General features: G+C 39.8%; 1 protein-coding gene across 5 annotated transcripts in view; it reads left to right on the top strand.

The window, feature by feature from the left end:
- ANKRD12 (ankyrin repeat domain 12) overlaps positions 1-16,063 on the top strand; it is a 53,763-nt gene that overhangs the window by 35,744 nt on the left and 1,956 nt on the right. For all 5 annotated transcript variants that reach the window (XM_035124905.3, XM_088675337.1, XM_035124903.3 and 2 more), the window contains 6 exons: positions 578-720; positions 3,985-4,132; positions 5,295-9,898; positions 10,935-11,033; positions 11,779-11,922; positions 15,126-15,221. In XM_035124905.3, the coding sequence (XP_034980796.3) occupies positions 578-720; positions 3,985-4,132; positions 5,295-9,898; positions 10,935-11,033; positions 11,779-11,922; positions 15,126-15,221 (5,234 nt within the window). The remainder of the gene's footprint in view (positions 1-577; positions 721-3,984; positions 4,133-5,294; positions 9,899-10,934; positions 11,034-11,778; positions 11,923-15,125; positions 15,222-16,063) is intronic.

Genomic DNA, 16,063 nt, shown 5'->3' with positions numbered 1-16,063 from the left:
ATGAGCAGTGTGTTAGCAGAAAATGCCTGATCGCTCAGCTTTGCTTTTAACCTGGTGCAGGCAGGATAACTGAACCTAGAATCCTTGGCTTTCCCTTATGTCCAAACCAGGAATTGTGGTTTGTTGCTCCTTCACAAACAAGATCAGCAAACTAATAACAAGGCACAACTGAAGATTGGCTTCTTAGAAGGTTACAAAGCCAAATCCCTGATTGGGATTTAAAGGGAAACCAAGACTTTCCTAGTTTGTATATTCTGCTCACTTGAGGAGAAGAAAAAAGCCAGTGTGACTGGGCAGTGACTGGAGCTAGTACATGTCAACAACTCCCAATATTTCATAAAACTGAAAACATTGCTGTTTGAATTGACTGTTTTAATTAACCTAACAAACCACATAGCAAAACACAATATTTTAAATTGTTATATCTATGAGTGTCCTTTCTACCTGCAGGAATAAAAGAATGATTTCCTATTAAAATTTTAAAATTGTGTATCAGTATTTGCAAAATAAATCAAACTGCATTATCTTTGAATTATACACACATACATCCCTCATATTTGGACTTCTTTTGTAATAGGTTGGACACCTCTCCATGAAGCTTGCAATGCTGGCTATTATGATGTTGCTAAGGTCTTAATAGCAGCAGGGGCAGATGTGAATACTCAAGGACTAGATGATGATACTCCACTCCATGATTCTGCAAGTAGTGGACATAGAAAAGTATGTACCATTCATGCAATAAATAAGCAATCCCTATATAGATACAGTGGTCCAAACTAACTAAACAAAATCTAGCAGAGGATTTCTAGACACTAACTTGGGGGACTGCCAGCACACCAGTGGAACTGCCACTGCATCGTATACTGGTTCAACCTAGGAGCAAAAGGAAAAAGGGAGACCTCAAAACATTCAAAAACAGCAGGGAAAACACATAATGCCCCCGTGACCCTGGAAAGACCATCAAACAAGCTATGCTGGCAACAACACCAGAAATGTGCTGAGGGAGCCAGTGAACTCACAATAATGTGGGCACGCCCTGAGCATATATCTCTGCATCACAGCACAATGCATATAGTAGCAGACAGAAATCAGACACATCATGGTGCATTTGTCTCTTTGCTGGTCCCAAATTTAGCACCAGTTTATAGATTCCAGTAGCACCAATGCTACAGAGGGGGTCCTAACTGGCTGAAATGGGTTATGTTCAAGGGAAGGAGAGTAGAGCATCTGTTTTGTATGCAGAATGTCCCAGGTTCAGTGTCCAGCATCTCCAAATGTAACTGGGAATGATCCCTGTCTGAAACCTTGGAAAGTCACTGCCAGGCTAGTGTAGATAATACTCATCGTGACCCTAAGAAAGGTAGGGAACACCCAAGCCAATTGGGAAGAGTGCTGCATGGACCCAAAGCCTGGCTCCTGCATGGGTGAGCCAACCAGCTCACCACACCCCCTGCAACTCATATGATCAATCTACCATCTTCCTCATTTAGCATCCCAGCAGCCCTCATTACCCCTCTCCATTTCTCCAACTGAGTGCTTCATGCATCCTGGTGTCAGCAATCATCCCTGTGCCTGACAAACAAGGGAACTTGAGTGAGCAGAGAGAAAAAGGGGGCCTCTCCTTGACAGCAACTGCTTGACAACATGGTAACAGTTGAAGTGTTTCCTATGGCATTAACTTTTGGTTAGGAGCACCTGTAGCATCACTGTCTTATCATGAAGCTTGCCCAGGTTCAGGAGCCAGCCTGGAACTGGTAGATTATCAACCCCCGTAGAGGAATAGCAGGGAGCATTCTTAGGTGGTGGGCCTCCTTCATGGTTTCCATAGAACAGAGTGCGGGGTGCATCTTGTACCTGTAGAAGAGCAAGTAGCAGAAAATTGGGGAGTGGGGACATAGAGGCAGTGGGTAGCTGCTGGAACACATAGACCCTGAACCTGGTTGCATAATAGATGTTTGTAAGTGACAGAGAAGAGTAAATGATGCCTCCTGAGTGTTCTGCCAGTGTAAATGCCTCAGCAGGAATGGGGGAGACTGCATATACTTGCCCTGGGGCGGGGGGGTTTCACTAGGACTCTGTTTGCAAGGAATGTTACGCTTATGAATGTTTGGCCAGTAATGGCAATGTTTGGGACAGAGTGCCTGGCCTTCATCAACAGAGAACTCATCTGCATGTGGGAGGGACAAATGCTTTCTCTGTGTGTGGGAGACACTGCTTTCTGCTATTGGGGAGGGGGGGTGTACAAAGTACTAAAGCAATACAATTCAGACAAGAAATGCTATTCACATATAACAAAGTGTGAGGAAGACATGGGTGGCAGTTATAACAGTTACACTTCATAGCATGGCTGCCACCTTCCCTTGCATTTCTGGATGGGCTGCTTTGTCCTGGTAGACCCAGTTGTTGGAGTAGGGTATTGGGATTTTTTTGTATCTGGAATCTGAAGCACTTGTAATATGCATAGTGGTAACACATCTCTCAAGTTCATATTGGTGTTCTGGAGATAAGCAGTTTTGTATGATGTTCTCTTTTTCTTCCAGTAGTGGTCTTATGGCATAGTGGGTTATGCTGCCCTCTTGTGCCCCAAACCAAGAAACACAGGCTGTTGACTGTTACTCTCCTCCTCCTCTTGACCAGTCCATCTCCTGTCTATGCTATGATGGCTATGCTCTGCTTCCACATCTGGAGGCAGTAATACTTCTGAATACCAGTTGCTGGAAACCACAGGAGGGGAGAGTGCTCAGTTCCTGCACAGGCAACTGGCTGGCCACTGTGACAACAGGATGCTAGACTAGATGGGCCATTGGCCTAATCCAGCAGGATCTACTTACATTAGAGAGACTTAAAGAAGATTTGTATGTGAGCTCTGAGATACTTCCCCATACCATGCACTCTTTTCAGTTGTAACCACTCTCGATGGGTTTTATATATTGACAGTGGTGTACAGTTATTGAGTGCTGAGGTACAATGTTCTGCCATGGTGAGACTGGCAGGGGCAGTCATTGATAAAAGGATGGCTTAAACAACACACACAACTCCTCAATGAAATAGCAATTCTTTGCACCAGGTCTAGGGCTGGTATAAAGTTCCAGCATCAACATGAACGTGGCAGCAGTCTGGAGGACTACAAAACAACCTGTAAATATGCCCAAGTTATTTAGCCTGCCATTTTTTACCAGGCCATGATGACAGTTGTAGTCTGCATTTCCATGCTGGTCACAAGAGATGGGGAAATTCCCATCTCTGCGGCCATCAAGAAAATTCAGGATACTAGCTTCTTAGCAGGCCAGTTTTTATTTTTTTTAAGTATCTAACAAAGAAGAGATATTGGTGAGGGATGGGTTTCCCTACACTGAAAAGCAGAACCAAAGCAGACTGGCAGAGGAAGAATGATGGAATCCATCCCTTCTCCACCAGCCCATTAACTTGTCTCCATAGAATCTATGGCTACCAAGCAGATAGGGATGGAAAGGAACATGATGCAAACGTCCTCTCCCCTTTAGCCACCTCATGACTCCATCCTGTTCTGGCCATTCCATCAGCATATCTTTGTTGGCAGAGCTGTTCTTCCAGCATATTTGGGTATTCTGCCAGCAGCACTGGCATGCCAGTGTCATATCTTGATTTCTGCCAAATCCTATAGCCTCTCGGTCAACAGAACTTAAGGAAAATATTCCTTTGTAAAATATGTTACAAGAGTTTAATCTCTTGTGTTGCTTAATTTCTTTAATCTTTGGCACCAGTCCACAGATTTAGAGCAGTCAAAATAAATCAGTGTACTGTTCTGGAGTGTGTCATGTGTGGATTTCAGCACTGCTGCCCTACCCTGATTTACTTATACAGTACAATGTCATCCATGTATATAGCATTTTACAGAGTGAGATGATTTAAAAAGACAGATGTCTGTTTACAGTCCATTCACCTCCGAAGACCTGTTTTTAATGTGAATTAATGTATAATAAACTTAAATACCTAATGTTTCAGATTGTGAAATTGCTGCTCCGACATGGCGGAAATCCATTTCAAGCTAATAAACAAGGAGAGAGGCCTGTTGATGTAGCAGATACAGAAGAACTAGGGCTGTTACTGAAAAGAGAAGTTCCTATTTCTGATGATGACGATGGTTGTTCAGGTCAGGAAAAAACCTTTTAATTGCACTTTTATAGTTATACTTAAGTGTGTATAGATAATACACAGACTTTCATATTGGTGTGCATATACAGAAAACAGGATCTTTGCAGATATGTACTGTTATACCTCTCAGTGACCTCCCACTGAGTTTTATGGGACAAAGTAATTTGCAGGGACATGGTTCTGTGAAATTATCTCCTACAACTTTGTCCTCAACTTAGTTTTGATGAATCATTTCCTGATTGATCCTCACATTGGACTAAATGGGGCTTACATCTGATTAGATATGCACAGGATTGCACTGTTCATCTCTTATGCCCCCCCCCTAACATCTCTGGGCGTGTTTTTGAATAAAGCATATTTATTCCTTTCCTGCTCACTTCCAATTAACATTTGGGTGTCCTTCACATGGGCCAGGTACACAAAATAAAAACTTGCCAAGGCCTTTGGAATTGAACCAGCAAGTTTTTTTGTAGTTTTACAGGTTTCAAAATAGAGTTTCATTGAAGACTAATCATATATATATATATATATATATATATATATATATATATATATATCCTAATTATATATATATTTTTAATAAGCATGTTTCAATCGCTGCTGTTATTTTACATATCAAATAAAATGAGCTATTGTAGAGGTGATCTGTCCACTCTGCAAAAGTGTGTGATTTCCTATACAGTGGTACCTCGGTTTAAGTACACAATTGGTTCTGCAAGTCCGTACTTAACCTGAAGCGTACTTAACCTGAAGCAAACTTTCCCATTGAAAGTAATGGAAAGTGGATTAATCCGTTCCAGACGGGTCTGCGGAGTACTTAAACTAAAAGTACTCAAACCGAAGCGTACTTAAACTGAGGTATGACTGTACAGTATATATTTTAACTGCTATCTCACAGCTTGACAATAAACCCAAAGAGTAAGATTGTTTCCCTGTAGACAACAGAAACACTTAACCACCCACCCCAAAGCATTTACTTGTGATAAACTTTGTTGCACTTCTTAACACAGTACGTAGTTAAACTGTGGAATCCAGTGCTAGAAAACATTTAAAAGATGGTTAAAAAGAGATAAAACACATGTCTTTTAAAAGTAATATTCACAGTCATGAATAGTAAATAAATGAATATATTTGTTGACTCTTTTCATTTTCTTTTCTAGATCTTGAAGAGACACCGTCTGTAAATCCTTCCAGTATAGATGGGAATATGGATTCTGAGACAGAGAAAGAATCTCTAGTTAATGACAGCAAGCACATTCCCAATAAGGCATCACTTTCATCTGTTCTTGATGAATATGAGTTTAAAGATGATGATGAAGATGAAGTTAAGAAAATGATTGATGACAGACATATACCTAGGAAAGATCTGATAAAAGAGGATGAATCTGAAGTAGAACAGAGTAACCTATTTCTTAAACAGGAAAAGGTAACATTTCCAAAATCATTTAAAAATAAGAAACAGAAGCCTGCCAGAGTCTTATATTCAAGTTCTGAAAGTTCAGATGAAGACATTCTTCAGGACAAAAACACAATCTCTTCTCCGTGTTCTGTCACAGAAACTTCAAATTCTGATGCAAAGATTAAAAAAGAATATGCTTTTAGTGAATATAAACAGAAAGGAAAAGTTAAAAGAAAACTAAAAAATCAAAGCAAAAATAAAGAGAACCAACAATTAAAACTTGAAAAAGAGAATTCCAGAATGCTAAACCTGGGTGCTTCTGTATTAGAATCTTTAGACAAAAGCAGAGAAGAAGAGAATTTTCGAAAATCTTTTAACTCAAAAGAGGATTCTTCTTTACCCTTACTCCATATTACTGCAGGCAGATCCCCCAAGCACCCATGTGGATTAATTGAAAAGCAGTCAACTCCGCTTAAACAAGAAAATGTTAAAACATGTTTATCTCCAGGAGGGTCTGACGTAACATCACAATCTGAATTAGTGCAGTATGACCATAATACAGACTCTGAGTTTGTACTGGAAAGCTCCAGTGGTAAATCCTACAAGCACAAAGACAAAAGTAAACATCAGAAAGAGTTTATTTCTGAATTTGGTGAAAAATCCAGTCCTAAACTTAAGGAGGAACAACACAATAGCTCATCCTTTGAAATTTCTGAATGTACCTTGAAAAAAGTAGATAAGGAGGGGAAAGCACTTAAGAAGCATAAACTGAAACATAAAGAAAAGGATAAGCACAAAAAGGAGCAGGATGGAGAAAAGGAAAAGAACAAGCATCGAGAGAGTTCTAAGGAGGCCCAAAGGAATATAGAGTTTGATAGAGAATTTTGGAAAGAGAACTTTTTTAAAAGTGATGAAGCAGAGGATATATCAAGTTTGGACTATGAATCTCAAACCTGTGAGAGAAAATCTAAGCTGGAGAAAGTTCTGATGAAAGAAGACAAATATGTGAAAGAGAAAAACTTTCAAAAAGATAGAAATTTTAGAGAGGAAAAGGAGAGGGAGAAAAATAAAAAAGAAAATGACAAGGAGGAAAAAGCAAAAGATACAAAGGAAGAAAAAGACATGTTCATTGATAAAGAAACAGAATTGTTTTGTTTAGGTGGTAGGGATTTAGCTAGTAATGTATCTTTGGTAGAGAAAGAAACAGACTTTGAGAAACAGGAAAAACCCACAAAGGAACATAGAGAAAAGCTGGAGAAGCGGAATTCTGCTACTGAAAAAGTAGAAAGAAAACATTTAGACAGAGAGAGAAAAATAAAATGTGAACATAAGTCAGAAAAAGAAAGATCAGACCCCATTGAAAATGCAGAAAAGACAAAAGAAAAAGAAAAATATTTTCAGCAAACAGAAAAATCTCATAAAGAAAATGACAAATTAAAAAGCATAAATACTATTAAAAAGCTTGATGACAGAGAAAAAATCAAAGAAAAACTTGATAAAAAGCATGACAAAGAAAAAAGTGATAGATACTTGTCAGAATGCAAAGAAAAGCCTGGAATTGAAAGAAAATCCAAGGTTTCTGAAAAGGAAGCTGACTATTCAAAAATTGAAAAGGGTAAAAAAGAAAAGGAAGCTGAGAAAAAAGAAAAACCCAGAGATCGAGATAGTTCAGCAGGTGCAACTATAAAGCATGTTCCAGAAGAGAAGAAATGTAGTACTGAAAAAACCTTTTCCTTGAAAGAGAAACCAAAAGATGAATTACTGAAAACTCCGGATGGAAGAGAGAAAGATAAAAAAGATAAAGATATAGATAGATATAAAGAGCGTGACAAACATAAAGATAAAATACAACAAAACAGCGTACTTAAGCTAAAACCTGAAACTGAAAAGCTTAAGTCAAAACCAGCATCAGCACCTAAAGACAGTCGGCCTAAAGAAAAGAGATTATTGAATGATGATTTGATGCAGACAAGCTTTGAAAGAATGCTTAGTCTTAAAGATCTGGAAATTGAACAATGGCATAGAAAACACAAAGAAAAAATAAAACAGAAAGAAAAAGAAAGATTGAAGAATCGATCCTGTTCAGAACTTAACAAAATAAAAGATAAGGACAAAACAAAACATCCACTTGCTGAATCAAAAATTAAAGAGCTGATTCGTTCAAAAAGCTCTGAGTTGTCAGATACTTGTGTGAAGGATAAGCAGCCGAAAGATGCTACATGTAGTAGATCGCAGTCTGTTGACATAAAGAATTTAGCAGCTGGTGGGAAACTGTCACTACTACAGGACAATAGCTTAAGTAGATCTCCCAGATCAGAAAGTGAAAAGACAGGGCTAACATCCAGATCAGTGTCCATGCTTTCAGTGGCTAGTTCAGAGGATTCTTGCCATACAACAGTGACTCCTCCAAGACCAATAACTGAATATGATTCAGACTTCATGCTTGAAGGATCTGATTCTCAAATGTCTTTTTCACATTCACCATTTTTACCTAGTGCCAAATCACCTGCTCATCATGAGACTGATAGTTTATCAGAGTTGCCGGAGCGCAATAAAGCACCTTTTCCAAACAGGTTTCCACCAGCTTATGTGAGATCAGCATCTGTTGAGGATGTTAAACTTATTATAAACGAGTGCAGGCCGGTTGTAGAAGTTCGAAGGTGTAGTATGCCATCTGTTGTTTGTGAAAATGCAAAGCAGCCCCGAGTGTCAGAAGAAAATAATCACAATGCGTTGCTTTCAGTTCAGAGTCATAGTTGCCCTTCTCCTAAATATGAAACACTATGCTGTAATTTGCTGGAGAAGGATTCCCAAAATGGTATGTCAAGCATGCATTCCAGTTCTGCATCATCTCCAACTAGATCTGCTAGCAACAAGCATATTACATCAGATGCAGTTAAAAATGCTACTCTGACAAACCCATCAGGAGAAAGTCATACACCTCTGGAGCAGTGTAGCCAGAATAATACGACACCATCAAGTAAGCCATGGGATGTACCTTTGGAAAGATTTAACTCATTGAGCAGTGAGTGCATCTGTTCAAATTTTCCTAGTTTTGAGCAAGATGCAGCAACAGTCCCAGCCATTCACAATTCTGAAAATAAAATCTTGAAAGAACAGAAAAATTCTGAGCCTTTTCTTCATCATGCTGAAAACATAGCAAATTTTACATCACCGGAATCTGCAGCTGTTTTCTCTCTCCAGTCTTCTTGTTCGTCTCGGATTCAGCCAATCACAGATACAGTCTATATGTCAAAGCATTCTATACCAGATATTAGCAGCCAAGAGTCTCTGGTTGTTAAACACCAACAAAGTGCCATTCAAGCTACCAATTCAATCTTAGATGTAGATACAAACAGTAAAAAGAAGATAGAAAAAACATTTCCATCAAACAATAAAAAGTCAGATGTGCTAATCACTGTGTATCCTGAAAGCTTCACTAAAGATATTTCGCAACATTTTGAAAAGGATTTTATTGCAAATGATCCTCGTTTACACCCTAATGCAAGTTCTGTAGTTAGTAAGCTCATTTATAAGACATCACAAGTGGATGAGCTAGATAGCAGCATGATTGATATTCAGATTGCAGGTGAAAAAGACCATTCTGATTACCTGTATTCATCCCATATGACAAGTAATAAAAATGAAATAGATCTACAGGATCTAAATGGCAGAGCACTGAAAGGAATTGCTAATGAATATAACAGAAAACTTTTTAATATAGACAGCATAGAAAACAGTTCAATGGAAGAAAATTTGCAACAGTGCCTTTCACCTTGTTTGGAAAGCCATTCACAATTAACTGAACATGAAGTGCATAAGTACAGTGCGAGTGTTAAGTCAGAATTGGAAGAAGCAATAGAAGACCATAAAGCAGAACAGTATGAAGTTCCTCAAAGAATCACAAGGAACAGAGCAAATATGCTTGCTAATCAAAGTAAGCAAAATCTTACTGGATGTCCTCAGATATCAGAAAGAGATTCTGAATCATCTTCCTCTATTAAAGGAAGGATAAGACTGACTGAGGAAGATGATGCTCAGGCGCATCATCCTCGTAAAAGAAAGCTGTCACGTGTTCCTCAACCTGTGCAAGTGAATCCCTCATTAATGCAAGCTAAAGAAAAAATTCACCAGTCTCTGGCAGCTATTGTAGACTCTCTAAAACTAGAAGAGATCCAGCCATACAGTTCAGAGAGAGCAAATCCATACTTTGAATATTTGCACATAAGAAAGAAAATAGAAGAAAAGCGTAAATTACTGTGTAGTGTTATTCCTCAAGCGCCTCAGTATTACGATGAATATGTGACCTTCAATGGATCATACCTCTTAGATGGCAACCCTTTGAGCAAGATATGCATTCCAACTGTAAGTAACTGGGTATTTAAGTTTTAATAGAGTGAATTATATACTCTCAGCAATCTCCTAAACTGTTCAGTTCATTCCAGTGTAAGCTAATGGAACCAGATTCCTATTCTGCATAATAGGAGCATGCTGCAACCATATGTTACTTTTTGCTTGATATTTCTGCATGCTCCTCGCTACCCCGTCCCCATAACGATAGTATATTTTACTTTCTGTAAAACTAAATGAGAAGGGATATTTTTGTGTAAGGAGAATAGCTATGCTGCTGTTTTCTATCTTCTTATTAAATGCAAAACAAATAAGTATTTTTGGTGCAACCAGCTGATGCAAAAAGGGCCAAGAAAATACTCATGAGTAACATAGTTTGCTTTCTACATTTTTTACAATATGACTTTACATTGCCCTTTTAGTTCCAGTGTTCCAGTGTATTCAACTGGAAAGTTGCTAGGAGGACTTGTTGGCCAGATTTTTGGAGAAGACAGATAATGCTGTCAGAAGATGAAGGAGTTTGGAAGCTTCCATTTCTGTTTAAACATTACATCTAAACCTTAAATTGTAGATTAACTGTTATTATTAACCACGGTTTACTCAAGTAAGCCGGCTTCTTAAACTACAATTTGAAATTGGCTTTGTTTTAGTAAACAGTACTGTAGTTAAAACTAAACGGAGTTCGTCTGGTTCAGAAGTCAATCCGAAACAGAAACAAGCTTTCAAATTCCTTGCAAGCTGTGCCAGGAAAAAATGGACAAGGCTCACACAAACTTGTCCTATGCCATGGTTTAGCGTTACATATGAATGCAGTCCAATGACTTGGTGTCTGCTTGATGTACTGCTTTCATATATATGAAGATTCTTCAAACAATGTTTCATGTTGACACAGTAAAATTCATATATTTAATTCCATATTTGTGATACAAATATGTGCATTCAGTGACATTTTAAGCACCATAATTTTTTCCTCCAGTTGACTATGTTATGGCCCTTGCTTTTGTATACAGTATTATATATAAATGATATTGCATGGACAATTTTTTCACAGATCACACCACCTCCTTCACTGTCAGATCCACTTAAAGATCTGTTTAGACAACAAGAAGTTGTAAGAATGAAACTTCGTTTGCAGCACAGTATTGAGAGGGTAAGTGCCATAAAATATTGGCTGATAGTGTTATTCATTTATTTTCACCCTGTAGACTGATGACTGTATAAAGATGGGCAAGTCTTTTAAAGGTTTTATCGTTTCAAAGAGAAAGGATGAGAATGAAGAAAAACCGTTACATGTTAAGATTTAAGCACAATATGTAGATTGTTAAGAAGTTGTTAAAAACTTGCATCTCCAATCAGAACCTACCGTATATATACCTGGAAATTCTCTTTGTCAGTTGCTGCATATATTTTGTGTGATGCAGTGAACAAAGAAATGTAGAATTTTGAGCGTTTGATAATTACGTTTGATAATGTAATTCAGGCTTTTGGAATGCTTAACTAGAATGTCCACTTTAATTCACTGTGATTTATATTGGTAGTGCATTGGGCTCAAGTTTCCTGACATTAGTAAACAAATAATGAAAATTAATATAAAGAAAAGGAGAGTTTACACTGTGTGCAATTTGTATGCTAAGAAATTCATGTAAGAAGCCACTCTTACCGGGAAGTTCTGAAAGTTTTACTTAGATTTCTAAGCCAAGTCTCATAGTATTTTCTGTATGAAATCTCTGTAATTGTGCATGTTTATTGGTATGAATTAATAGAGAGAATTAATAGAGAGAAATACTGCATTTCAAAAATCTTAAAAGTGTACTTCAGAAAAGAAAAAACAATAATCAGATAGTTTTTAATGAAATTTTGTGTTTTACAACTCTGAATTTTTTTTGTTTAACTAGGAAAAGCTTATTGTTTCCAATGAGCAAGAAGTATTGCGTGTCCATTATCGAGCAGCAAGAACTTTAGCTAATCAGACTTTACCATTCAGTGCATGCACAGTACTACTGGATGCTGAAGTGTATAATGTGCCTATGGACAGCCAGGTAAATTTTAAAAAAGACTGCTTTTAGGGTTTTGTTTGGAAATAAACCCATAGCTGAAGTTACTTTTTCAAACTAAGTCTAATAAAGTTAACATGAAAATAAGTTTTACCATATTGGCCCGAATATAAGCCACATTTCCCCCCCCCCCCAATTTCAGTCCCTGAAAGGTTAAAGTGTGGCTTATATTTGCGATTTTTTACCATATGCTGCTGAAAGTGGCTGGAAGTGCACACGCTCCCTAGCTGCTTAACGACGGGAGTGAGGGGAGCAGCGCGCCTGCCTCCCAACTGGTTGGCGGTGCACGCTCCTTAGCTGCTTGGCGGTGGGGGGAAAGCAGTGCCCCCAGCTGCTTGGTGGTGCACACGCTCCCTAGATGCTTGGCGGTGGGGGAAGCGATGCGCCTATCTCCTAGATGCTTGGCGGTGCACACGCTCCCTAGCTGCTTGGCGGTGGGGTGAAGCGGCGTGCCCGCCTCCCAGCTGCTTGGCAGTGGGGTGTGTGGCATGCCTGCCTCCCAGCTGGTTGACGGTGGAGAGGAGCGCGCACACTGCCAACCAGCTGGGAAGCGGGCAACCAGCTCCCCAAGCCAGTGCCGGTGCTTGGCTCTGAGCGCGCTGTGTGCCCGCCTCCCAGCATTACCGTCCTGAACGGGGGCAGCTGGCACCAGCTTGGGGAGAGGGGCGCCGAGCATCAGCTTGGTGGCCACACCTGCAAATAAGCCTTGATTTTAATGGTGCGGCATATATGTGGGTGCAGCTTATATTTGGGTCAATACAGTATTTAAATTTAATTCTAATTTTAAAAGTTACTGATTCAGATAGCATACAACTAGAGTTCTTTAAGAATTCACATATGAAATTGTTTGTTGAATTGTCTAAACTCCTAGCAACTTGTTCCTAAAATTATCTTCCTTGCTGGACATTTGGAAGGTGCCCATTGTAAAACCAATTTGTTAAAAAGGATTCTGTTGAGGAAAAATTACTCTTATTTGGCTAATGTCAGTCCTAGTTAAATTAGTGGGAAACATTAGGCTAGAATTATATTATATTATATTAATTATATTATATTTATTATATATTATATAGAAGAACTGGCTGCTGAAGACAAATTTGCATGGTTTGCAGAGAAGAAAGTTGTTAACTTTTAACTTTTAAAAATTATTGAAAGAGTTTGTGTAAAGTCTTGTGCAAACAGATTTACCGTATATTCCGGCGTATAAGACGGCTTCTGAACCCAGGAAAATCTTTTCAAAAGTTGGGGGGCCGTCTTATACACTGGGTACAAGAATCTGCAGTCACTGCATATGGTGGGGGAGCAAAAAACGGCCATGGCTGCATCCCCGCCATATGCAGCGACCGTATGAACGTGAAGTGCTCAGGAGAGGGCTGCCCCCCGCCAGGGAGAACGGCTCCATCATGGTTTCGTGACCCGGATCAGCATAGAGATACAGTTTTGTGTATTTCATTGGTGTCAAGCTGCTGCCTCTTCTCTCTTTGTCAGCGCATAGCGAAGGGATCTCTCCGTCTCTCTCTCCGCTCTCTCTTTCACTGCTCTGCTCAGCGTCTTTTGCTGGCTGTGCGAGCCCCGATGTCTCTGCCTCTCTATCTCTCTCCTCTCTATGGCTTCTATTCCCCTTTCGCTCACTCAGCCAGCCTCGATGTCTCTGCCTCTCTATCTCTCTCCTCCCTATGGCTTCTATTCCCCTTTCTTTTGCTCGCTCAGCCAGCCTCGATGTCTCTGCCTCTCTATCTCTCTCCTCCCTATGGCTTCTATTCCCCTTTCTTTTGCTCGCTCAGCCAGCCTCGATGTCTCTGCCTCTCTATCTCTCTCCTCCCTATGGCTTCTATTCCCCTTTCTTTTGCTCGCTCAGCCAGCCTCGATGTCTCTGCCTCTCTATCTCTCTCCTCCCTATGGCTTCTATTCCCCTTTCTTTTGCTCGCTCAGCCAGCCTCGATGTCTCTGCCTCTCTATCTCTCTCTCCTATCTATGGCTTCTTTCCCCCTCTCAATAACTAAACAAACAAACAAACAAACAAACCACTATTTCCCCAGCTGCAGACTTGAGTGCTGGAGAAGACAGCCTCCCCTCCCCTCCCTGCCAAAAAAGGGCTAGAGTATATCCCAAATTCTATATTTTAACTTGAAAATTAGGGGGTCGTCTTATACGCCCAGTCGCCTTATACTCCGGCATATACGGTAATCTGGCTCATGGGAGAATCACTTTTTTTCCACTCTCCCCACTAGGTCAGAAACGGCCTGACTGGAAGAGGCCTTCTGCTAGTGCAGAAATGGCAAACCTGTGGACCTCCAGGTGTAGCTAACTCCCATCAGCCTCAGCCAGTATGTCCAATGGTCAGAGATGGAAGGAGTTGTAGTTCCAACATCTGGTGGATCACAGGTTCCCCATCCCTGCACCTAATGGAGACAAGGTCACATTTGGATCCAAACTACTATTTTTCATTACTCTTAACATTTTAAAAATATGGGTCTACCATTTTTTAGCATGGGAATAAATTACCACATAATTAACCTTCCAGGAGCACCTTAGAGACCAACTAAGTTGTCATAGGTAAGAGCTTTCGTGTGCATGCACACTTCTTCAGATACACTGAAACAGAAGTCACCAGACCCTTTTGTATAGTCGGAGGGTGGGGGGGGTGATGGGAATGGGTGATGGGCTGATAGGTGTGGTAAACCTGTTGATGACTGTTAACGACTGTTAATGACTGCAATTGGTCTTGCAGGAAAAAGCAAGGGCTGAGGTGCTAAAGAAAGCTTGATCATGTATAATGAGATAAGAATCCTATGTCTCTGTTCATACCAGGTCTCTCCATGGTGTTAAGCTTGGTAATGAGTTGCAATTCAGCAACTTCTCTTTCCAGTCTGTTTCTGAAATTTTTCTGTAATAAAACATTCGTTAACAGTCATCAACAGGTTTACCACTCCTATCAGCCCATCACTCATTCCCATCACACACACACACACCCTCTGACTATACATAAGGGTCTGGTGACTTCTGTTTCAGTGTATCTGAAGAAGTGTGCATGCACATGAAAGCCCATACCTATGACAAACTTAGTTGGTTTCTAAGGTGCTACTGGAAGGATTTTTTATTTTTATTTTGACTGCGTCAGACCAACACGGCTACCTACCTGTAACATATAATTAACATTGGCTATAATTTCTAATATGTTTGATTTCTAGACCGATGACAGCAAAACATCAGTTAGAGATCGATTTAATGCACGGCAGTTTATGTCATGGTTACAGGACGTGGACGATAAATTTGACAAATTAAAGGTATGTGCTTTTATTGGACCTTGTCCAAAAAAGATTTTTCACTAGAAAGTTGCAATAAAGTAAACCATCTTAACACGTGGTCTCCCTCACATTCTTTGTGTCATAGCAAATTCAGGTGAAAATAGATAATACATGTCTTAATTCATTAAATTGCTCACATATATGGAATAGCAGAAAAACACCTGAGTTCCTGCCTCCATGGGTTTCTCAGTTCAGGGAATTTGCAGGGATCACAAACGTGTGTCAATTTTATTTGTGGAACTGCCTTAATATTGCACTGAATGAGGAAGCAAGTACTCAGCGGATAGACTTCATGTATATCAAGGTGTCAGGAGGATATTCTTAGTGTATCTACCCAAGGACACAATCCAGAGCAATTTACATACACTTAATCGTAGTGCTCTCAGCAAAATGGAAGCTTGCTTTGTTTTTCTCTGAATTTAAAGATCCACAATAGCCAAAAAGACCGTCCTTGTTGGGGGAATCCCAAAGCAGCTTTCTCTGTCTTGTGCACACCAAGCTATTTGTGCAAGTCAAATGAAATTTGAAAAGTTTTCTTCTAGTGTCATTCCAGGAGTTGCAAAAGGGTGGGGTGGGGAACCAAATATGTAGAAGCCCTGAAGTGCACATGAAAGCATTTCCATTCACCTTAAGAATTCTTTTGAAATCATGCCATTGGCATCTATAGGAGTATATGGTGTATGTCAAGAGGGCTTGGACCCAGAATTAAGGGCATGTTACAAGGTTGGCAGTAGCTGGCTTCCCCACCCCCACCTCTTCTCCACAGCAGTCCTCCCAAAATACCTAGAAATCTTTCAGGGGACTCTGCTAAATGGGATGGG

This window comes from Zootoca vivipara, chromosome 8 (assembly GCF_965207765.1).
Source record: "Zootoca vivipara chromosome 8, rZooViv2.hap1.1, whole genome shotgun sequence".
NCBI lineage: Eukaryota > Metazoa > Chordata > Lepidosauria > Squamata > Lacertidae > Zootoca > Zootoca vivipara.
The sequence above is the reverse complement of the archived record's forward strand: the minus strand, read 5'-3'. Positions and strand labels throughout refer to the sequence as shown.